The sequence below is a fragment of the Octodon degus genome, unplaced genomic scaffold (genome assembly GCF_000260255.1).
Source record: "Octodon degus isolate 3935 unplaced genomic scaffold, OctDeg1.0 scaffold00044, whole genome shotgun sequence".
In the NCBI taxonomy this organism is placed as follows: domain Eukaryota; kingdom Metazoa; phylum Chordata; class Mammalia; order Rodentia; family Octodontidae; genus Octodon; species Octodon degus.
In genome coordinates, this window is record NW_004524620.1 from 12,696,837 (window position 1) to 12,721,874 (window position 25,038).

The following is a 25,038-nucleotide window of genomic DNA, read 5'->3' on the forward strand; positions in this document are numbered from 1 at the left end:
CAGTGTGTCCTGGTTCTACTAGAGAACACGGAGAAGCGCTCCGGCTTCCTTGTTCGGGCAGCTAAGGAGGTGCAGCGTAGTGGGAAATTCGGTTATGACCAAAGCAATGTCCCTGGTTGGAATTTTTCTGGATCAGCTAATTTACTACATTCTCTATTATCCTGGGCTAGAGCACGCTTCCCCGCCCCCAAGGAGCTCACGGGAGTGGTCCTCGAAGTGAACCCCTAGTTTACATTTCACTAGAGATAACAATGAATGCCTCAATCTGTAAGTCTCTGATTCATCCTGTTTGAGTTCAAACCTTCTGTGGTCTCCACAGCACAAAGTTTGGAATCTTAATCAAAATAGCAAGAGATTCCACAAGCAACCCACGTGCAGATTGGTGCAGTAAGGAAAGGTCTTTTGTAAGTCAGCTGTGTGAGGACCCTCGGTTGCGCCGACGGCGGCACGTGGAGGAGAGGAAACATTCGCTTACGTAAAAGCACAGCTAAGCAAAACATAGATGACTCCGGTGCAACAGAGCCGCTGCAGCAGTGGGCCAGGGCAGGACCCTGGAGGGAGGACGAGGCTAAGTCAGGCTCAGCCTTTGAGGGCTTGTTTGGAAAAGCGTTCTGTCTCTGTCTCTATGTCTGTTTCTCTCTGTGTCTCTGTCCCTCTGTCTCTGTGTCTCTCTATGTATGTCTGTCTCTATTGTCTCTCTGTCTCTGTCTCTGTCTCCCGCCCACTTTCTTTCTCTTTCCCTGTGTCTCCCTCCCTCTCTCCCTGCCTCCCTCTCTCTTCCTCCCTTCCTTCTCTTTCTCTGTCTCTCTCTCTCCCTCCCTCCCTCCCTCTCTGCTTCCCTCCTTCTCCCTCTCCCTCCTTCCCTCTCCCTCCCTCCCTCCTCTCTCCCTTCCTCCTTCCCTCTCTCCCTGCCTCCCTCTCTCCCTGCCTCCCTCTCTTTCCCTCCCTCCGTCCTCTGTCACTCCCTCTCTCCCTCTGTCCCTCTTCCTGTCTCCCTCCCTTCCTCTCTCCCTCTGTCCCTCCGCCTCCCTCTCTCTCCCTCCCTGTCTCCCTCCCTCCCTCCTTCCTCTCTCTGTCTCTCTCTCCCTCTGTCCTTCTTACTGTCTCCCTCTCTCCCTCTCTCTCCATCTTGTTGGTGCTTATTTGACCCTCCATCTTATCACTAAAGAGGGAGTGAGCAGTTCATTTGAGAGGGGCACTAACTCCTTAATCCACTAATGTCCTATTTAAAATACAGAAAGACACCATGTGGTTGGAGCTATTTCTTCCTTGTAAGTGTCCTTTGGTTAAACATGTTTAAAATCAAATATTTATTATCTTACCTAAACTCTCTTCTCTCTTGCACACCACATCTTGTCATTCAGTCCATCTGTGTAACACTGCATGCTGACTAATGTTCAGGAATAGCATATTCCAAATAGACAAAGTTGAAAATGAAGAAATATTTTATAATCATAATTATATTTCATTTCTGCTGGTAGATAATTTTGAGTTAAAAAACTTCTGCCAAAGTATCACATAGACCATGGTCATCCATATTTTATAATGTGTGTTTTTCACTAAATGTCTGATTAAGATGCTTTTTGTTTAACTTTAATCTTAATAAGAGCTTTGCTTAGACAGACACAGGGACCAGGACTCAATTCCTGGCATGCCATATGGGCCCCGCCCCTGGGGTGTGCTGAGAAAGCTACTGAGACTAGGCGTGGTGGCGTGCACCTGTAATCCCAGGGCTTGGGAGGCTGAAAACAGGAGGATCACTATAAGACCAATCTGTAGAGTGAGACCTTGTAGACCCTGTGCTAAAAACATTAAATAATAATAATAATAATCTTAATAAGAGCTTTAAAAGTAGTTAAACATACTTTAGCTATTAAAACTACAGTCATGCATTAGACTATTAATTCATAGTGGAATTGTCATCTTGGATTGATTTGAATTGAAATAGATGGTACTTGGAGTTCAGCATAAAGGAGATGTCTACAGCTATGCTCGGAACAGCAAGACTTTGATACCAAAATGAAACAAGTGGCAGCTGTGGGAGGAAAGGCATACGGTCTCCACGTGTGTACACTTTACGAGATTGATATGCCACGCCCTAGGAGAAGCCCGAAGTGTTGCATTTTAAAAACTGATTTTGAATTTTAGAGACATAACTTGTATGGCCTTAATTCCTTCTTCTTAAAACCACACAGACCAATTTCTAAATGTGAGTGACAACCTAGATTTTCTCTGCAAAGTCTGCTGAAAAAGCAATGGACTGTTGGCAGGTGGTTCTGCGTCCCGGCCGTAGACGCTGGCGTTGCTGGAGTTCAGTGTCCTCTCCAGGAGCCGCGGCTGGCCCTGCTGGACTCCTGCAGGAGGCGGGGCGCACTCTCCCGAGCCTTCTCTCTTGCTTGGCTTCAGCTAACACCACTGAGTGCTACAGCAAAGCAGCAAATATTACTTACTTCCCCAGATGGAAAGTGAAAACATTATGCACAGCCTGCCCCATTAAATAACACAGGAAAACCACGGTACTGCAGTCATTAGCATGTGGCGTTGCCCTTGCTGGATGTTAGGTATTTTTAGTAACCCAAAGATATAAGAAAAAAGACTGGTTAGTTCCCTGGCCAAAAGCATGCTGGAAAGCGACCTGAGTAAGTTATGTGCAGAAGAAAAGGACGATAAAAGACTAAAAATGACCTGCCAAGACGCAACAGAAGAGCGTGATGGCACCGTGCTTCCACCACACTAGGTGCCATGTAGAATACATGGGCACAGACGCGGGCCTCCTGAGGTACTGAAACGCGTGCCCACACTGCGCTGCGTCGCGGCAACGCGCATGCGTCGTACCAAGCGGGGCCTTGAGTCAGAAATGCCCTGAGACGCTCACTGTTCTGTCCCCAGAACAGAACAGTTTGCGCATGACGAACACATGCGCACTGTGCAAAGGTAAGAGCACTGTAATGAGTGTATTTTCTTGGTGTGTAAAAGTAGTTTTCTAGAGCCTGCCAAATAGCTCAGCAGAGTAAAGCGCCTGCAAGCAGGCACGGGGGCTGGGGGTTCGATCCCTGGCCTGCCATGCCGCCCCCGCCCCCGGGGTGTGCTGAGATGGCCGTGGAGCCTGGGTGTGCTGGTGCACACCTGCAATCCCAGCCCTTGGGAGGCTGTTAACAGGAGGATCACCAGAGTCCGATCTAGAGGTGAGACCCTGAACACCCCTGAACACCCACCCTGTAGACCGTTCCTTAAAATACAAAAGAAAAGGTAGTTTCCTAAGCCACCTGTGGGCAGCAAGCCCTCTGCGCTGGCTTTTCCCTAAAGGCAGTGGTTTGCCTGGACTCAAACACGGTACCACACTTAGAGTTGTTAGACAGAAGCTAAAATGTATTACTGTCTTACACGCCTGCCTCACTTCAGACTTGCTGGAGATGCAGGCACAAGCGTCGCCACCGGCTGGAGGCAAGGACACACTGTGGCCCTTTCAGTGACTTAATTTCTTAAAGAGAAAACAATACAGTGGTGACCACTGAGCCAAGTAAAGAAATCTTCCTGAGCAGGGAGTTGTGCTGTGGACCTCACCGAGAGCCCTGCCTGGTGTGCAGCAAGTCTGCCCTGTTCCTTTCCTTAGCTTCTCTGAGTCACCAACAGGCCACTAACACACCGCTCAGTGACCTGAGCCCTGGGCACTGCATGCCTGACACAGAGCTGTGACTAGCCATCTCTCATCACGGAGCTGGCATCCACCAGGTGTAAAGCTTGACTGACACCATCTTCCAAAAGTAAGACTGAGTACCTCGTGGGCCATAAGCTTACATTTTTTTTTTTTTTTTTTTGGCGGAACCGGGGATTGAACTCAGGCCCTTGCGCTTGCCAGGGAAGTGCCTATTCTACTGGGCCATTTCCCCAACCCTTAAGCTTACATTTTTAAAAAAGCTTTGGTTCTTGTAGTAGATTCTCAGTCAACCACTTTACCTGGATAGGAAGCCATTTGGAGGATCTAATATAATATTCAAGGCTTAAATGTATTGCCATAAGTACCCTTGGTGTCAACCACGAGGAAGAAAGAGTAGAGAAAAGATGAAAGGCAAGAAGATGGAAGGCAGCAGTAACACCTGGCTGCCAGACAGGGTCAGGTTAGCGATGGTGGCAAATCAGGTTAGCGATGGTGGCAACTCAGGTTAGCGATGGTGGCAATTCAGTGCGTGAAGGGAAGCTGTCGTCATGCACCGTGTGCATAGCCCACAAGAATGTAGACACAGAAGGACTCCTGCTCCCCTGGTGGTGCTCCACTCATTAGGCGCCTCATTTAGCTCGATGAGAATAGTATTCCAGTATAAAATATTAAGGGTATATTTCTATTAGCTCTTATTATTATGCTGTAAGTTACCTAAGAATGTGGATGGCTTCACTCAGTGGTTAAGAATGTGAATTCATATTTTTCAAAAAGCGGCCAGAAACCTTAACTATGTGGCATGCATTTTTGTGTTTCCTGCAAATAATTGTAGTGAACCAGTATCAGAGAAGGATCCAGGTAGCGCCATCTCTAGCCTCAGTCCGAGGCACCTGAATGATGTTTTCTCCATAATTCTCAGGCCCTGGAACATCCCAAGGATGCCATGTGTGTGTGAAAACAGGTCTCTTTGCTAAGAGTCCCTCAGCAGTCATCTCAGCTGAGCACTATTTAAGCAACCAAGAATTGTGTTTATCCAGCACAGCTTGAGCATTACGACTACGAAATTTTTCAAAAACACTAAAGCATTTAATTTCAAGAGTTGGCAGGAGGGAAGGGGACAGAAGAGCAAGTAAAGGATGAAGCGGCAGGATGTAGGTGAAGCGATATGCCACAGCGAGTATGCTCAGTATGCATCGCAAACAGGCACTGATACGAAAGGATTGGCGCAGGCAGAGCCAAGCCGGCACACCGCGCAGCCGGCACCGGCCTCACGAGCCCTGGTGCCTTGCCGTCCACTCTTTGAACTGCTTTGGCCAGCTCTCCAACTGTGCGTTTGTTCCTCCCATCACCACATGGGCCAGTTTATGCGGGAGCCGTGTGGCCTTGGTGGCCGTGCTGTCTTTTACCTTGGCGACTTCCCTCTTCTCTGCACTCTGTGTGTCTCTGCTGTTCGTGCTTGCATCCCTCTCTGTCAGAGCCCATCGCCCATCTGCTCTGGGAGAATCAGGGGTTGGGAGGGTGTTTTCTTCCTGAATCTTCTTACAGAGTAAATCATGAGGCATCCTATATCCCATTCCTCAGCGGCTTCCGCCTGCATGTTGGCAGCCGGGCTACGGCACCGCAGACGATTCCAAAAGCTGCTATCTTCACCCTGACCCTCAGGCACCACCTGTGGGAGTCCGTGCAGGATGAGGCTGTTTGTTTCATGACCCACCAAGGAAATAACTCTTCCAGGATCAAAGTACAGCAAGCCACTTAATTCTTGATCCTCCCTCCATGCCCAGCAGCTGCATGGGGTGTTCTGCGGAGACTCCATGACAGATGCCGCATGCAGGGGTTAGACCCCACAGGCGACTGTGGAATCGGGAAAGTCATGGAGTTCAGTGGGCCTTTCTTGCCTCATTTGTGGAGTGAGTGTCATAAGAGTCTCTGCATTGAATCAACACACGCAAAGTATTTGGTAGGCAGGAACGTTGCCCGTGTATTCACTGTTGGGTGACCAGCTTTCTCTGGCATCTCTCATCTGGCTAGAGACTATGTAAGAGCTCACATGTATATAAATCCCTTCTCATAGAGGAGAAGCTGATGCAGGGGTTGTTTCTGATTTCCATAGTTTTCTAGCGGCGCTTGAGCAAGAGCAGCACTCTGTGACCCGAATTCAGCCTGTAGCTCCTGGCTTGGACCACCTCGCTGCTTCTCTTCTGCGCCCCTGCGGCCCTGTGAAGACTCACACAGAAGCACCACGCTTTATTTAGCCCAGGGTTTATTGTAAGGGACAATAAAATTTAGTTATCTTTATTTGAATAACAAAGAGCTACATGGAAACTTTAACAAATGAGTAAGGAAAGTTCAGAAAGTGTTTAGGTGGAAAAGATCCACCCCAGCTCTGAGTTAAATATACTTGATCTCCAAGACTTGTCCCAGCATTCATAGAGACAGCAAAATCAATAATAAACTGAGGAGAGCAGGCAGAGCCATCTTTACATCGTCAGTGGAAAGGTGCTTGGTACAACCCAGGAGGCTCATCTGCCAGTCCCGCCACCATCACCCTGCAGCTGCCTTCAGAAAGCTAAAACTGAAGCTCAGCTGAGCCGCAGAGTGACAAAGACAAATTAGTGGAGTTCCTGTGTGCCAAAATAAAGTATGGACCCTGTCACCACCAATATATGTTAAGTCCATTAAGGTCATATTTAATGAGCTGAGCTTTTCTCTGGAAAGCTCTGCCAAACTTGCTGAATTAAGGGAAGTAAACCTATACAAGACTGCAAGATAAACTAATTTCGCTCTATTTAGAAAAGAATAGTTGATGAAAGTATTATGAGCTTATAGTACTTTCGGTTTTTATCAAAGTCAGGGAAACTAATATGGATTTAAAACTACACTCTCATACGAAGGCGAGAGCTACACGTGAGCTGATAGCATTGTCAGCTGTAATGATCTCTGAGTCCCTTCGGGAAATGGCTTTTTAACTAGTTGGACGATCCTCAAGGAAAAGCAAGCTTTCAAATAATGACCTGTTGACATAGGTCAGAAAAGCACAGGGAAAGAAAGGTGCCTGGAGGCACGGGGCATGCTCTCGTTTGTCATGTGTGAAGGGCCCGATGAGGCTACCGCTGTGCCTGCTGCATTTGGCTAAGTTTCTGTCTCCCATTCACCCCCAAACTTTGAATATCTTGACTTTCAAGGGGTAGATTAAATAAACACATACCAGCTCTTCTTGGTTACCTCTAACCTAGGAACACTTCCAGAATACTCCAGAATGCTTTCTCCACTGAGTAGTTGGAGGTAAGAAAGGCAATGTGACCAGGGAGTCATGTATAACTTACTTAGGATAACACCTATCTCAAAGTCCTTTTATCCTTAAAAAAAAAATAGCATTTCATTGATATTTAAGTATAGTAGACATAGAATTTAGACCTGCCTTAAGCTACATGACTATGCAACAATTCATTCATAAAATGGCCAGCACAAGTATAGCTGTAAAAAAAGCGATGTCCACTTCAGCTACCAAATTTGAATACAATTGTAAAAGACCATAAGAAACACCTACAGTGGAAAGGGGTTTTCATTTCTTTATGCCAGTATCTACACAAAGAAGTATAATTTCATTTTTAGAGCTGTTAGGCCATTGCCTCTTTATCTGGTGTGGTTTTTGTCTTTGAGCCTGAGAATGAGCCCAATGCCAAGTCACTCCGAACTGTAACTCAACCTCCTGTTTATCATTCATTTGAAAAAACTTTAAGCACCTAATATCTAAAGTTGTACTTTCAGAGAGATTTGGCCCAGTGAGAGAGATGGTTACTTCATGATTTCCACAGCCTGCTTGCTGCACTGAGAAAATGAAAGGGTGCTCTCAGAGATTAACGGGACACAGTAGATTTGGGGATCAAGGAAGTCCTCTCTGAGAAAGGGAACCGAGGCCTGAGGATAACTGGGATTAAGAGGTTATGCAGGTGTGAGCCATGTGGGCCCAAACCTTCAGTCACGAAAGAGCTACACAGATTTAAGGACATGAAAAAAGAGAAAATAAACTGAGGGTGATGGCCGGGGCAGGTGGTGGGAGATGATGTCAGAGCATGGTGTGATGTCACTTTGGGAAGGAGCTCACCCTTGGTCTGGGTGCAGTGTGAAACAAAAGCTTGGCATTTTAAAACACCTCTGGCTGTTATGTAAAGAATGTAATATAAAGAGTGGCCAGAGTAGAAGATATCCAGTAGCACCATGGTTGTGCAGAAGAGACAGTCTTCGCTTTGGTGGCCATGGTTCCCCTAGCAACCCCAAAACTGATGGAGAGAGGCGTGAGAAGCATGACTCAGGGACCGGGTTTGGGATCCTGACTCTGCCCTTTACTCAGGAATATGACTTTGGAAATCTTGGTCCCAATCTTATCGTCTCAAACTTGGAATGAAGATAGTACTACTAAAATAGAATTTTCCTAAAGGTAAGACTATGATTGTGAAGAAAATACAAAATGTGAACTCATGTCAAAATTGTATTTACTTCATAAATTATTCAGGAAACTAGATCTGAGGTTAAAAACTAATACAAATGAAAATTAGATTTAGGAAAGTTTATATTTTTCCAGTGGACAAAATTATTTGCATTGAGAGGCTCAATCTCCCTCGTTACAGACAAGAAACACCTGTGTCATTGCCAACGCTGTGAGGAAACCTTGGTCTCTAAGGAGCTGTGAAATAGGCCAGCCAAAGAAAACACCTGTCCAGGGACCCACAGAGCCAGACACCCCCAAGAGTGCTAGGCAAGGCACAGTCACCCCTACTGGCCATTTCACAATGTCCCCCAAAGCACCCATTTCCCAACAGAGTGATACTGAACTGTATTTGTAAGATACATAAAGGAGAAAGTATGCCAGCTGTGATTTTCATTGTTACTTCAATAAGTGGTAGCAGTAAAGATTAAAATGAGATTAAGAGATATTTTTAAGAGAATTGATAAATTTTGGTGATCAATTGAAAGTGAAAGAAGGTGAAGCCTCAAGGACATCACTTAGGGGCGGGGAGATGGCTCAGTAGAAAAAGTGCTTGCCTGGCAAGCACCAGGGCCTGAGTTCAATCCCTGCTACCACAAGAACAAAAAACAAAACCATTGGGCATCACTTGATTTTTTTTCTTTTTTACTTAAGCAAATGGGTAGCCAGAAGAAACATTTACTGCAGTGGAGAAGGCAGGGAAATGAATGGCTCACAGAGGGGAAATCTTGAGTCTTGGTTTCAATATTTTAAGTTAGAGATGCCTTTAAACAGAAGCAGAGCATGAAACCTCACTCTGTGACTTGTGCCTCAGCTTCTTCATCTACATGTTACATGGGGACAATAAAAGTTTCTACCTATCAGGTTCTTCTTAGGATTTAACAGCTTTAATTTATAAAGCACTAGTGCTTTATAGGTACTAACGTGGCATGTAAGAATCCTTATATAAATTTTTGATTAATAAAATTAATTTTATTTTCAAAGAAAAAATTATAATTAAATACTTAGAAATTGCCTGTACATTGATGGTATTTGAAACTAGGAATTATAGAAAAATGCATTGGAAGGTACTACAGAACTGAGCGTTGGACCCAACAATATTCAGAGTCTGAGGGCAGGAGAAGGACAAGAAAAGGGACAGCAGTGGCCAGAGAAGGAAACCAGAGGCTGGACATGTAATTCAAGAGGAGAACTGTAAGAGTATAACTGTTGTCAGTTGTGTTGTATGCCACTGGGCCCAAGATAGGTGAGACTGGAGTTGCCAAAGGCCAGCAGATACTGGCTGCTATTCGTGGAAATTGATTGTTGACTGCGTCCCGCTGATTGAGATCCTTACAGCTGAAGAAGAGAGCGTCATGACGGCCAACATGTCCACCCTCTAGCACGACTCGGATCTCGTCTGAACCAGCTTCGGGCTCTGAAAGCAAGAGCCCACAATCTCCGGGCGCGCTGGCACGGAAAGAGCTTGCGCCCCACAGTGTGCCCTCCCGGGACGACGCTGCTTTGGAAGGAGAATGTACTTCTAACTTGTCGGCATTTCTCTCCAGATTGTGGGGCTGGATATTTCCTGCAAAAAATCATTGCGGCATTCTTGCAGAGAGGCCAGCAGCCTCCCAAAGAGCCCAGAATGAATTTCTTCATCGTTATGAGAAAAGTAAGGCCACCCCTTGGAGAATGCCGCTAAGCGTAGCTCTCGCGGTACTGTCATGCGTGCTCGGGAGTCGGCCCGCGCCTCCCGCTGCTGCTGGCTGGCCGCCGTCGGCGAAGGCGCCGAGGTTTCTTCTCAAATAATTTCACTGCACTCGTGGCTCTGTAAAAATTGTTATTCACATTTTTTAATAATCTATTTTATTTTATTTTGAAGAGTAAAAGCAAAAGCAAAAACATAGCAATGAAAAGACAGAAAAAGGATACTACAACAATAGATTTGGTAGATTTTTCAAATCAACAATAGCAAATTGACAAAGGTTGTTGTTATATTACCTATTTTTATCATCAAATCTGTTTCTCAGATTAACAGATATAGTTATACAAGATTGGACAAAAAATTGAATATTAACGCTTGCTTTCAATAAACCTTAATTCTTGTCTTTTTTACTTTTTAAAAATTTACTTTAAAGAGAGTATAATAATTGATATGACATTATTAGTGGCAATTTCTAGAATTTCTCTGTTCTTGGTAATGCTACTGGGCACCTTACATTGCTGCAGATAGGGCGGGGAGATGGCTCAGGAGAATGAGCACCTGCCCAGCAAGCACAGGGTCCTGAGTTCAATCCCCGGTACTGCAAAATTAATTAATTAATTAATTAATTAACTAAACATTGCTGCCAACCGCACAGCCAAGGCTACTCTTATTACCCAGCAGCAGCAAGGACCTTCTCACATGTCCAAAAGCCTCTTCAGATCCAAATGCCCAGGCGAGCTTCACGAAACTGCGCTTTGTCCTCGAAAGTACACTCTGTATTTTGTTAAGGATTGCCCAGAATCAGGAGAGCCAACTCATGAAACTAAAAGGATTTTTCAAATGAAGGCTGGATTTTTAAAAAATGGAAAGGGGCCAGCGCACTGACCCGCGTACCCACCCACCACCCGCCGCCCTGGAGCAGCGCAGCTCTGGGCGTGTCCGGTGTGTCCTGCAGGGGCGGGCCTGGGTCTGTTAGGCCGGGCCCCTCGCGCTCACAGCTTCCGTGATCCAAAAAGAAGCCACGGGCTTCGTAGAGGGATAAGGCTGCCGCCGTGGTGATTCTTCCATGGAGCCCGCTGATGGTGGATGGAATCATCCTGAAACCATGACGCTAATTAAGCCACTCCTCCTTTGCACGGTGGGCGTCAGGTGCGGCGTCCCAGGGGAGGGGTGGCTGATGGCGCAGCAAGCGCGAACTGGCGCTGCGTTCGTCCGCGTTCGCGCCGGTGTGCCTCGGGGCCCTGGGAGCTGCTCGGAGGGAAGAGTCCGGAAAGCCGTGGACGTGCAGGTAGGAAGGCCCTAAAGCACCGCGCACAGGACCTGGGGCTTCGGGTGAGCGGAGACCCGCATGTTGAAGGCTAGGCTCAGGACGCGTGGATGGCACCTGGACGGGAAGGCATGAACTTTACCCTCTGCAAAGAAGTGCGTCCGCATTTGCGTATGTCCTGAGGCTCTGCAAGAGACTGGAACTGAGGACTGGGCCTATTTAATCTGGCAGAATAAATGTCAGGATAGCCTAACATTCCAGCTGTGGCATGGGTACTGCTGGCCGATGTAGCCAGTTACGTAGTGACAGAAAAAGGAACAGCGCAAAACATGATGACAGTTTTACATTTTGGTCCCAGAGGAACCACATGTAAAGCTGAAGGCAAAGGAGATTATTGCTTACGGTATTAGTGTCATTACAGAGAACCAGTAATTCGTAGCGCAACAAGAAGGAAGACTCCCGAGAACTCCTCAGCAGTCAGCAGGAGCCCAGCAGCGCAGGCGCGGGCTGCAGAGCGCCCACCTTTCCTCTGAGAAGGGACTCCCCGGCAGCGCGGCTCCACGGGGGTCTTGTAGGGAACAGGCTCCTCAGCAGCCAGCTCGCTGTGCTGGGCGGCCAGGCACTCAGAGGCGGACGAGCCGCGGCCCGAGACGCCTGGCTGCTGCTTCTGCCCAGCCAGCTCTGGGCACGCCCCGCACGATGCTGGCTTACCCGCACGCAGAATGCAAGAGCTGTGTGGGCAGGGGGCTTCCACCCCAATTTTGAGGCAAATCCTGAGTCTAGGTGAGGATGGAGCCAAGGTGCCGTGGGGACCTCGGGAAGCCGGAGACGCCAGGAACGCGGGATGTGCGCCGAGGAAGGCAGGCCGTGCGTGCGCAGCGGGCAAAGCATCGAGGTGGTGCTGCCCGAGCCCACGTTTTACCGCCCTGCGTCCAGGACGCCCGAGATGGAGCCGCAGGAGTAACGGCTGTCCTGCGGGCTTCAGTCTTGCTCTGGTCCACTTCTTTTCTAGCCCTCCACCTCCCCCTTTTGGAATAGAAGTGTTTAACCTGTGCGGTTGTATCTTGGGATTGTGTAACTTGATTTTGACTTTATAGAAGTTTGTAGCTAATAGTTTATTTACAGTCTCATAAGAGAGCGGCCTTGGACATTTTTTTAAAAGCACTGTAACTTTTGAAACTTTGACAAAGGATTATTGTATCTTTAGTTGCAGGAATGATAGTTGTATAGTGTTCGGTAGAATTGTGACGTTGTGAGCCGGCTGCGCGTTTCCCGCCAGTCCTTGCTGTGTTACTGACTGAAAGGTCTCTTTGCTATGGAGTCGTTTGACCCCGCCGAGCTACCCGAGCTGCTCAAGCTTTATTACCGGAGGCTCTCCCCCTACTCCCAGTACTATCGCTGGCTCAACTACGGCGGAGTGGTAAAGAATTACTTTCAAAACCGAGAATTTTCATTCACATTGAAAGATGATATTTACATTCGTTACCAATCCTTCAACAACCAGAGTGAATTGGAAAAGGAAATGCAGAAAAGGAATCCATACAAGAGTGATATAGGCGCAGTATATGCTCACAGACCCAGTCAACATAATACAGTGAAGCTGGGAGCCTTCCAGGCTCAGGAGAAGGAACTGGTGTTTGACATTGACATGACAGACGATGATGATGTGAGAACATGCTATAGCTTTGCAGACGTATGCTCCAAGTGCTGGACCCTCATGACAATGGCCATACACATCATAGACCGATCGCCAAAGGAGGGCTTTGGGTTTAAGCATCATCTCTGGGTATATTCTGGAAGGAGAGGTGTTCATTGCTGGGTCTGTGATGAATCAGTTAGAAAATTGTCCTCTGCAGTACGTTCTGGGATAGTTGAATATTTGAGTCTTGTAAAGGGTGGTCAGGACGTTAAAAAGAAAGTTCAACTAAGTGAAAAAATTCACCCTTTTGTCAGAAGATCTATAAATATAATTAAAAAATACTTTGAAAAATATGCATTGGTTGATCAAGATATTCTTGAAAATAAAGCTGGGATAAGATTTTAGCTCTTGTTCCTGGGACAATTCATGAAGAACTTCAGACAGACTTCCAGAAGTCTCACAGTTCACTTCAGCGTTGGGAGCGTCTGAAAAAAAAGTATCAAAAATGACAAATGTGGACCTTGGCTGGAGTGTGAGATTATGCTGAATATTGTTTTCCACGGCTGGATATCAATGTTAGCAAAGGAATCAATCATCTACTGAAGAGCCCTTTCAGTGTTCACCCTAAGACAGCTCGGATTTCTGTGCCTATTGATTTACAGAAAGTAGATCAGTTTGATCCCTTTACTGTTCCAACAATAAGCTCCATTTGCCATGAATTAAGTGTAATTTCCACTAATGAAAATGAAAAAGTAGAGAACGAAACTGGATCTGATATCAAACACAGAACCAGAGATTATAAGAAGACCAGTCTAGCACCTTATGTGAAAGTTTTCGAACAGTTTCTTGAAAACCTGGATAAATCCCGAAAAGGAGAACTTCTCAAGAAGAGTGATTTACAAAAAGATTTCTAAAGAAAGCAACTCCCCTCAAACCAGTGTGTATATCTTCAACATTCAACCAGGGATCCAGTGCTTCAAGATCCATTTAATAGGCATGACAGAAGCATATGTTCATCTTAATGCTTAAAGCAGAATTTCCTTTTTTAAAAATAAAAATTTATTAAGCTAAAACTTTATGTACCATAGAATTTATAAATTTAAAATGTAAGCTTCAATAGATTTTACTACATTGACAAAATTTTACAATTATAATCAAGCTTAGGTCATTTTACTATCAAAAAAAAAAAGAATTATGACCTTGTGTTTGTTTGGAGATTAAATACAGCTTCAGGGAGGCCTGCCCCTTAGCTCAGTTCTTCAAGTGGCTGCTTCAACAAAGCAGTCAGGCTCAGGTTGTGGTGGTTCAATCCCCGCAACTCAAGCCAGCCAAACCTGCCCTGAAGGCATTCGGAGTAAATACAGCTTCAGGAGACGTGTTGGGGTGTCAGGTTGCCTAGCGCTGGCAGGTGATACTTGGACTTGTGATTGCACAGGAGTCACCCAGGGATTGGCGGGCACATCTCCACATAGCTCAGCGCAGCGTGGAGGGCCTCTGAGAGCATGTCTAGGCCCTCCCCCTGTCTTTCTAGTGCTGTGTCCTTGCTTTTCTTGGCTGCCATGAAGCAAGCATCTTCATTCCACCACACTTCTGCCATAATAGTTCTGCTTTGGAGACAGGAAACCCAGGATTTAAAACCATGAGTCAGATTAAACTTTCCTCCTCTAAACTTTCAGTGTCAGATCTTGTGTCCTAGCAATAGGACAGCTGACTGATACGAGGGAGGTGGGACAATGTGCTACTATAAATCTAGTCCGTATTGTTTGCCTCTACATGACATATTTATGTAAAAGGATTTTGGCTAGAGTCAAATAATAGTTTATATTTTCAATATACTATTTTCTAGATTCTTCTGTGGCCATTAATAAAATTCCTAAAAGGGAAATCCCATGTTTCTTCTTCAAATATAAAATTAACATCTGTCAAAAGTTTTATTTGTAGTGGATTTCTCTTATCTACAGTGACAATTCCAAGACTCAGTAGATACCTCAAACATAAAAAGTATAAGAAAAAAAAGTACAAGAACCCTATATATCCTGTATCTTTCCTATGCATATGTAGCTATAATGAAGGTTAATTTCAGTTAGGCATAGTGAGAGGTTAATTGTAATAACTAATAATAAAATGGAATGATTATACTAATATACTCTAATAAAAGTTATGAGTTATTTATTTCTGGAATTTTCTGTTTAATATTTTTGGGCCATATTTGAGTATGGCTAACTAAAACTGTGACAGGTAAATGCCCTATACGGGAAACTACTGCCCCTCACTAACTAATGAGAGAACCAGTGACTCAGTGCAACCAACTCAAATGTAATTTAAGAGAATCATGTATACGTAAGTAAATGACCATGGTAAATGAGTTTACAAATGGATGAAAAATGGTCTACAGATAGGGCAATGATCCATCCCATCCTACTAGACAAAATTAATATGCATTTCTATGGGCAAGAACTATCTACATTATCAATTTTGTGTAACTCACGGAGCAGTGAAACAGCTCAACATCAAAGAAAGACTAAGATAAACACAAAGGATGCTTATCTGGCCATCCTCTTGATCTATTTTAATGTCATTCATGACTTTTCCCCTAAGCTATTCAATTGATTCCCTCCTCTCTCTTCACTGTAATGCCATGCCACCACTTTCATATAAAACATACATGCAAACAAAGAAATCCACACCTATAGATTCATAGCTCAAAAGTGTAATGACCACAAGCTACCAAAATTAAATAGCTCTGATGTGGTTTCCTGTAAATTTTAATTTGTGTTTTGAAACTAGAGCACAAGACTAGTTACATCATCCAAGCAATATACTTGTAAAGCAATCTGTACTTTAATCTCAATGATATTTTTTGAACAAATATTTATAGAGAGGAAGAGAGTCTTAAAATGGATAAGAAGAAGGGGAGCGATGATGCGTTAGCTGCAGGCCACGTGCCCATGGAGCTGAAGCCTAACTCCGGCTGATGCCTGTAATGACGTGACGCTGATGGCCCACTAGGACATTGTTTCTGTTTAGCATTATAGTTCATGAAGTGGTTGTTTTTATTATTTCTGTGCATGCTTTTGACTCCATAATAGCCACTACTAGCATAACCTCCTAGGGATCTTATGACTGAGTTTGATGTCACTGTTTTCTATTTCTTAAAATGGACTGAGAGAATACTCCAAGAATGAACATTCTGTGAATGAAATGCATAATGAAACTCTCCATAGGAGTACCAGACGGGAGCACCGACCACCTCCTGCCCAGGCACGGCTTTTCCTAGACACGGGAAGACTAAATCGAGCAGCCATACCATCACTCCTGGTTTATACCAATCTTTTAAAGAGCCAACCGTTCTTCATTCATCTGACAATCATGCAGTTCACAAAAAGAACTTTTAAATTAGGATTCATATACTGATTTTAAAAACAAAAATGACTGTGCTCTGTTTTACAGGAGCCATTTGAAAGGTTTGGGCTCAGAAAGTGCTAGAGACATCTACAAATGAAATGTAAGCTTCTGACTTGCCTGCCCTCTCCTTGGCCCAGCTTCCTCCCACTTGTGGCCAGAAAAATCAAGACAGAAAATACAGAATTGGGAGGTCTAGAGACATGGGGGAAAGCTTCATGTACAGAACAGCTCTTTTTCATTTAGTCAATTGTACTATCAGATGGATTTCTTTTGAAATATGATCTCCTTTCTTCAACAGAAGAAAATATATCATACCATGTGTGCACTAGACAAAGACAAGAGCCAAGAGACAGCACCGCTTAAGAACCAAATTGTTTCTAATTGGTGTGAACCTGATAAGGCCTGAGGACCGCGGCTTGGGAGGCATGTCAGGAAGGCTGTTTTACATTTGAGAAGACTCTTGTCTGGGTGACATCAAGCAGATGGTTATTGGTTTTTGCTATTAACCCTAAATAACACACACACACACACACACACACACACACACAATTTAGTGGGGCTGCTTTAAAATCTATAGATTTCATGTATTTATTGGTCATCTTTACTCCTTCTGAGAAGTGTTTATTTTGATTGCCCATTTTTTGATTGTCTTTTGGGGTGGTCTGATTTTTTTGAGCTCTTTACATATTCTAGTTGTTAGTCCCCTGTGTGAGGAGTATGTGGCAAATTAATTTTCATTCTGTACATATATTTTCACTCTGTTGGTTGTTTTCTCTGACATACAGAAGCTTTTTAATTTGATGTGATCCCATTAGTTGATTCTCAGTATTATTTCTTGAGCCACTGGGGTTCTGCACAGAAAGTCCTCCCTCTACCTCTGACTTCAAGAGTTTTACCTATCTTATTTCTAGCAGATTGAGTCTTTCTGCTTTAACATTTAGATCTTTGATCCAGTTTGATCTTAGTTTAGTACATGTTGAAATACAAAGGTCTCGACTCAGTCTTCTACATGTAGATACTCAATTTTCTCAGCACCACTTACTGAAGAGGCTGTATTTCCTCCAGTGTGTCCAGCATCACTGGCCATTAGAGAAATGCCAGAGAAGGACCACCTTTCTCCAGAAATGATGGCTGTCATCAAGAAATCAAATCATAACACAAACAACGCATGCTGGTAGGGCCAAAGGCCTATGGAAACCAGTATAGAGATTCCTCAAAAAATTAAGATAGAAATTCCATTTCTATGCTATTCTTCTAGGTATTCCCCTTCTAGGTATCCTCCTGGAAGAGCTGAAGTCGTCAGATTACAGTGACACGTGTATACCCAAGTTTATAGAAGCACAGTTGATCATAGCTGGATCTTGGAAACATGAACATCAACAGATTAGTGACGATGAAGATGTAATATTCATACATAATAGAGTACCATAAGGGTGAACTGGAGGCTTTTGTGAGTACATTGGTGCACCTGGAGACCACAATTTATTTCACTTTATTTCAGTGAAATAAATCAGACGCAAGTTTCAATATCACACGGCTTTTCTTATATAAGAAACCCAAACTATAAATAAAGGATAAAGTAAAACACAGATAACCATAAGCAGGGAGACCTTCCCAAATGGTAAGGAGAACAAGAGATGAAGGAGAGAAAATGGAAGGAAAGGAAGGAATTGAAAAAAGCCAGAAATAGAGCTTTTGTAAATGGGAAGGAGAAGGAGGAGGAGAAGAACAACAACGTTTCACCCCCTTTCACCCCCTCCAGCAGATCCCGGGAGCTTCAGCAGTGTCTGTCTGACCTTGAGAGCTTGAGAGCTTTCCTGGTCCTGGAACAAGACCGAGGGTGGTCATGCATGTTTCAGGCGGGGAGCTGACGGCCTGTTGGTGCGTCATTTATATTCTTTACCCAGAACTCACTTTGGAAGATGAAACACAAATAATGTCAGCAGTTTGTTCTTTGAGCTTATACGTGTGGAAAGAGGTAAGTCTGAGGAGTACCCATGCATTGGAGGGTGCTTGGCACCTCTAAGGCCGAGTCTAGACTCTGGCCTCACCACGCCCTCGCCTCTGCCCTGCAGCTTTCTACATCTGCCTCCTTACGAGATCCAGGAACACATGCGCGAAACAGCCACTGCCAATGTTCCCACCTGGTTTCCTACAAGCAGGTTCCTTTGTTCACCACTGATGAAATCGAAAGAGGCCATTTATTTTGGTAAAAGGAAGAGGATTTATTTTGAGCCAGGCCCGAGATGGAGGGGTCCGACTACCTACAGCCACTACTTCCACATACCCGTGCATACCATTGCTGCAAGGAACACAGGAGCCCAGCAGGCGGGCTTGGGCCTGGCTCTTCCGGGGCCCAGACCTGCCCTCCTCGCCTGAGAGCAGGAAGCTGACAGGTGCTGCATTTCAGCCCACTCAGCCGGGCTGAAGCCAGGTGGGACCCTGTGGATGGCCTTGGCCCGTGGAATTGTGGAGAGGCCATTCACCTTTGGAGGAAAAAAAATCTACCTTTTAAGATTCTGTTTTGTGGTGCTGGATACAAAGAGATCCACTGTAAGTCACTGAAGGGTAATCCCTGCCGCTTAGGAAAACTTACTAGAATGCAGCTCTCTGAGATCTTGCGTCCTTTTTATTGAGAAGCTTTGTCCCTGCATTACTAAAGAGGCATTTGTGGTTACACTTTTGTGAAAGCTGCAGGCTAATCATTGCCTTCAAGCCTTCCTGATACACAGAATAACGTGCATTTTCCTTTCTGTTTACACCCGTGTGGTAACCCGCAGCGCTGCGTATTTGTCATCACTCTTGTTCCAGGACCGGCAGCTGGGTAGGAGTGCATGATAACAGTTAAAATCATTTCGATTGCGGGTTTTGGTTTTATATTTCCAAAATGCTCCTGCCGGTGTCATTATTCACAGAGAACAGAACTAAATCTTCTCAGGATATTTTCCCCACATTGTCTATGTGCCGGAAGATAGACAAGTCAGACACAAGAGGGAGAGCACATGGGAAAGCTGTGACGAAGCTTTCTGGGCACTACTTTGGGGCTTGCTCTTGTGAAGGGGGCTGTGGGGCCTCAGCTGTGCGCTCTGCCCAAGGCCGGCTTCCGGCGGCCCCTGCTGCCCATGCAGCCCAGGCTCGGCCCGGGGTTCATCTCTGTAGTATGCTCTGCAGTGTGAAGAGTTGGATTAATTTGCAATTGGAATTTCTATTTCCCTGAACGGGATAGGAGCCATTGCACTTGCTGGGATTTAAGACTACGAAACAGGAGGACCACTACGAGCCTAGTCTTTGCAGTGAGACCCTGTAGACTTTGTGCAAAAAAGAAAAAAAATTCACTTCGACCCTCTTATCAGCTCTTTCCCTTTGTGCCTAACTCAAGGTTAGGAAGTCAGGTTTTCACCCTTGCAGCAAAGTGCCCTGTGAGGAAGCAACAGGAGCTCGGAAAATAAAGCTTTGTCCCGAAGCTTTCTCTCCACATCATTACACTGTTTGCCAACGTTAGTGGCTCCCTCAGGCTTTTCTCCCAAGGTCGTTCACAAGGTCATTGCAGCTATGGCCATGGGTGACTAATAGGAAAAAGAAACCTTGTTTTAGTCTTGGTTATTTTCCTACATTCCAGGGAAACTCCAAGGGAAAACGCGTTTCCAGCATAGCTTCTCTCAGGGAGTGGGAGGAAGAGGGTCTTGAACCAATCCGCATCGGTGCAAACGCTCTCACCTCCGGTAACGCCTATGGATGGCTTTTCTCTCCAATAAGAACTGGAGTTCAGACTGATTCAAAGAATGTGCAAGGAAAAAGGCTGTGCCATTCTCGGAAGCTGACCAAAAAAGCCCTCTATGCATATAAATACATCTTGGGGAACGCACTAAGCAGAAAAGCAAAGAGTTACCAAGCGCAAGATCCAGCCTAAGGGAAAGCTCTTTCCTCAATATCTTCTAGGGCTCATTTTGCTTTGGGTTTTAGCGTCAGCATTGGCTGCTGCTGTGAGAATAGCCGCAATTCTATAAGAGGCACACGTGCTGGGGCTCAGCGGAAGACCTCCAAGTCCAGGTGCTCAGAGCCGCACGTGGATGCAGGCGCCTGAGCAGGTGGCCCTGGAGTGTCTCGCAGCTGGGAGTTCATGTGACTCACATCAGAATCTAGAATCAGTGACCAAGGAGCTCGTGAGCTAAATGGAAGCTCCCATGGCCAGGGCAGGGGAGGGGAGCCCTGCGCACACCCTGGGACAGCTTGGGAAGTGGAGGCAGGTGCCATGTGGCCTGGCACTACTCCTGTACTCGCCCACCTGGGGTTTCTCATCCTGTCCTCTTGTCTGCTTGCCGACTATAGGTTCGTCCCAGAGGCCTGGTCGGCCTGCACAGTCACGTGTGGTGTGGGGATCCAGGTGCGAATAGTCAGGTGCCAGGTGCTCCTGTCTTTCTCACAGTCCGTGGCTGACCTGCCTGCTGACGAGTGCGAAGGGCCCAGGCCGGCATCCCAGCGTGCCTGTTATGCGGGACCGTGCAGCGGGGAGTTTCCTGAATTTAACACAGACGATGACACGGATGGGCTCTTGGGTGGCCTGCAGGAGCTCGACGTGCTATATGACTGGGCCCACGAGGGGTTCACCAAGTGCTCCCAGTCGTGTGGAGGAGGTAAGGAGGGGCGGCTGGCCCAGCCCCAGCCATCTTCTGTCCTTTTTCTGTCTCCTTTCCCTGCATGCAGCTGTCTCATGTGATTGCCCCATTTCAAAACTGATGAGCAGGGTAGGAAGAGAGGCACAATGAACACAACCCGCTTGGCTCTGTCCCCGGACCTCAGGGGCTCTGCATCTGCTGGCAGCAAGTGGCCAGTACACCCAATGTCTGTGCTTTCATGCGAGTGCAGGTGTGTTGCTCCGAACGTTGCTCAAAACCCTTGTCTCCGCACACAGTGTGAGCCCAGGCCCCGGGTGCGAAACAGGGCGCTATGTCTGAGAGCAGGTTAGAGCCCCTCCACTCTACTCAACTGGCTTGCTGAACGAAGGACAAATGAGCACAGTGTACACGGCAGCATGAGCTGGAATTGCCTCTAGTGGTCAAAGCAGCCGCCACTCTGTCTTACAATGAAGAGAGCAAGGAGCAGGACAACTTGCGCAGGACCTCACGAGCAGTGCGCGGCAGAGCGCGGAGTACAGACTCTTCTCCCTGCCAGGCGCCGCGTCTCCATGTGCACAGGCAGCTCCCAAAGCCGCCGCCTCATTAGGACGGCTCAGCTCGGCTGTTCACACGTATGCTTCCTGGACCTGGTCTATTCCATGTTGATACAAAAATACCTCCAGTGAATTTAAAATTAACTTGTTTGTCAGTTAATGTGTATTTATGTGGGGTCCAGTACAATCTTTGAAGTATTATACAGTTCAGAAATATTAACCCCAGCTAATTAGCGTGTCCTACAGCGATTCTCTATTTCAGGTGCTATAAAAAGGATTATAACAAGAAGTAAGTTACTTCAAGATTGTGGTCTTTCTTGCTGCTGTAGAGATACATGTGGATGTCAGTTGCCACTGTCACCCACGCCTTCTCCCGAGAGGCTGTGCTAGGTAAGGGAGAGCCCAAGTCTGCCCTCCTCAGTCGCCGTGTGGGCGTGTTGATGTTCCCATAAGAGAATGCCTTAACGAGGAGAAGTCCTTTCCCACAGTTGTTTTATAAACCATGACAACTATGAAAGTGTTTAAATGGCATCGTTTGTTACAACTGAGAATGTTAGAATAAATGTGGCCACGGTGTTCCCGTGGCGCTGAGAAGGAACGGGTAATGGAACAAGCACTAGCACGGGACCAGCATGTCTTCGTAACCATTGGAAGTCCTGGCCCTCAGGTTCTTGTTTGATTCCACATTTTCCAATTTTGAGCCCCAGAATTGTGAAGCGCTTTAATGGAGAGAGCTCTGGCAACTGCAAGCCAAAATTCTTCCCGGTGGTTCTGGAAGACGGCTTCCTAGACCGCAGCGGGCAACGCTGCGCTGACACGGCTCTCTCCGCTGACTTTGAAGGTATCTTCTCTTTGTTGCTGAATGAGGGAGGAGGGTCAGCAAGCTTTGCTGGTTGCTGAGCTCAGGCAGGAACTGAGAGGGCGGGGCAAAGGCTAGTGCCTCTTTCCACTATAACCACTGCCTCGGCGTTCAGGTGGTTGTTTTTATCCCAGTTCCATGGTGAATGGAATTGGATAGTCACTACTTCCAGGTGAAAACAAGTGTGCTTTGGAACCATTATGTGTAGCCCCTCAGTCAGGCCCTTGGCTGCAAGGCAAGCCCGGAACTTTATGAGCAGGTGGACAGCAGCAGATGCAGAAAGAGCCTAGAAATACCAAATGCCTTCAGCGTCAGGAGTCGGACCATTCCACTGACCATCTAGGCATATAAAATGAAGAGTCAGAATGTATGTGGAATTTATGTTGAGTGTTTTCAGAAGAGACTTAGACATAAGACCTGGATACTTGATACACGATCTCTACCTGTAGGAACTGCCTTTGTATAGGGCTATGTGTACATTATTTATGCTCTGTCTAAGGGAGGGTAGAGTTACTAAAAACTCTTAGGTCGTTTACGGTCATCGATTGATCACACTTATCTGTAGCTATGTCACTATGCCAGGGTCATACACTTACGCCTAAAATGTTAGAGTTGAAAATTCTAAAGCAGTGAAAATATGCATGGGTTATATGGTACATATGATGCCCATATACACTAAGAAATTATTTCAATATATGACTTGCATATTTTCAAGTCCTTGTTTGGCAGTAACATTTTTCTGTATTATCAACTTTGATCTTTCATCAAAATATAGCCCACAAGATTATATATATATATGTATATAATTTTTGCTGAAACCAACTAAAGGTGTGCAAGATTAGCACAGAGACTGTAAGTCATTCCGGGGCTGTAGAGCAAGTCAGACTAATTTTATTGTTTCTGTACTCTCAAGAGATGAAATATGATGACACAAAGTCACCTTGCCCCTGGCGCAGGGCTAGTAGTAAGCCAGTCTGCAGGCCCGGGCTGCGCTTCCCACACTGTCACCAAATACCATGTAACAATTATGCTTTGCTGGGAGACACAGCACAGAAAATCAGAAAACCTGGAAGACTGTCTGTGAGCCTCGCTGCTCAGACCTGGGTCCTGCATGCCGCTGTCCCCTCCTTGTTCGATTCCCCACCTCCGAATCGATGTGTGACACCGGAGGCATGACAGAGAAACCTGTTTCAAGCCTGAGCTGCTTCCAGCCTGGCTTCTAGATGTTAAAACCCGCATGAAGATCTGCAGAACATGTATTGCCCCTTTTTCTTTAGGAGTCCTCTCCCATTTTACTCCTGCCACGAAAGGCGAAACTAGATCCTCAATTGTATACTTAAACATGTGCTCCCTGTCGGTCTGAAGGAATGGTCTCCGGATCAGTTTTAGCTCTTCTGGAAACAGCACACAAGCCCTCGCATCCCGGCCTCCTCCCATCGCTCCTCCCAACCCTGGGCTGCACCGGCCCCAACCGCAGGCCTCACAGTTCTCTCCAGATCCCCTCCCCCAGGCAGCCCCTCCTTCCGCCTCACTCCCACCCACGCTAGGCCTCCACTGTGGTTCCACAGGACGCCCTGCCTTCGACCTGCTCCTACCGAGGTCCACAGAGTGCTGGCCGCAGGGTGGCCCCAGGTACTCCTTAACTACTGCAGAACTTGTCTTGGATTTCTCTACCAGCCAGAACCCACTTAAAGTTGAGGAAATGCACAAATATAGCCACGAGCCTCGTGGCAAGTGGTGCAGAGGCCGTGGGCAAGGCTTTACAATACCTTAGATTATGATTTAATAACTCTGGAAGCTTCTTAATCGCAGCCCTTAACCACCCCCTAGGTGGTTTTTATCTGTAGCTGTGATTAGTGGTTTGTGGTAACATAAATTTGTGTTTAAGGTATCTAAGAGAGATTACTGATATCCTGTTAGAAGCGTAATCCTCACCACCCCCTTCTCTTGCAGTTGTAAAAGGGCTGAATGGAAATCGCGCTCATTCCTCACAACCCTGACTCACTCCTGGATTGACCACTCTCTTTTGGTGGGGCAGGTGTTGAGGCAGGGTCTCTGTGTAGTCCAGATGGGCCTTAAGTTCTCCAAGGTCTGACTGCTTCAGCCTCCCCAGCCCTGGATTTCCAGGTATGGGACACTATGTCCAACCTGAAGTGAGTGCTCTCAAGAGAAACATGTGAAAAGTCCTGAAGTCACTTCCTACCTCCAATCATCAGTGCATTTTGTAAGGTTTTTAACAATTGAATAAAATTTAAATGTCTTACTCAAGAGCAACATTTACAAACATTTAATACTACCAGGTAGGCAAGTACACAGAATGTCTAGCACACCACAGCTCTTGGTCCTGCACACAGCAGTAGGCTGCATCCCGTGGCTGTCGTCACGACCCTCCGAATCACACCATGGATCTCGAATGGCTGCTAGGTAGTCCACGGTCACGACTGTGGAGTGTAAAGCAGTGACTTACGTGGGAGCCCCCGCCACGCCACGCACGCTGTGCTGCGAGGCCTTTCGTCACTGCAACCCCACACCACATGTGCAGCCTGAGGCAGGAGCTCGCAGCTGCAGGCCTTGGCCAGCTGGCTCCGAGGCATTCGCTGCTAGTGCATGGCGGCCACAAAGAGTGGTAAGGAGGGAGGACCACGGCAGGAGGTGAGGGGCCAGGCAGACATCCCTGAGCCTGCGCTCCCAGGACCCGCCCAGACGCCTCTGGAAGTTCACACTATCAATCCCCAGAGCATAATCCAGAGCCGATCAGGTTGAAATTTTACCCTCACTACCATATCTCAGCAGCTTCTATTACTGCTGCTACTACCACCACTGTAACCACCACCACCAGCACCACCACCACCAGCACCAACACC

The 25,038-nt window shown here is 46.3% G+C and overlaps 2 protein-coding genes across 2 annotated transcripts in view; both read left to right on the forward strand.

Annotated features, from left to right (window-relative positions):
* Adamtsl1 (ADAMTS like 1) overlaps positions 1-25,038 on the forward strand; it is a 996,797-nt gene that overhangs the window by 796,568 nt on the left and 175,191 nt on the right. The window contains exon 15 of the mRNA XM_023715857.1: positions 20,475-20,779. Coding sequence (XP_023571625.1) covers positions 20,475-20,779 — 305 coding nt within the window. The remainder of the gene's footprint in view (positions 1-20,474; positions 20,780-25,038) is intronic.
* Positions 12,380-13,726, forward strand: LOC101561902 (DNA primase small subunit-like). Its single transcript, XM_023715833.1, is given in 4 exon segments — positions 12,380-13,125; positions 13,128-13,233; positions 13,235-13,284; positions 13,287-13,726. Coding segments are annotated over 4 exon segments (1,233 nt in total). The 5' UTR covers positions 12,380-12,416; the 3' UTR covers positions 13,655-13,726.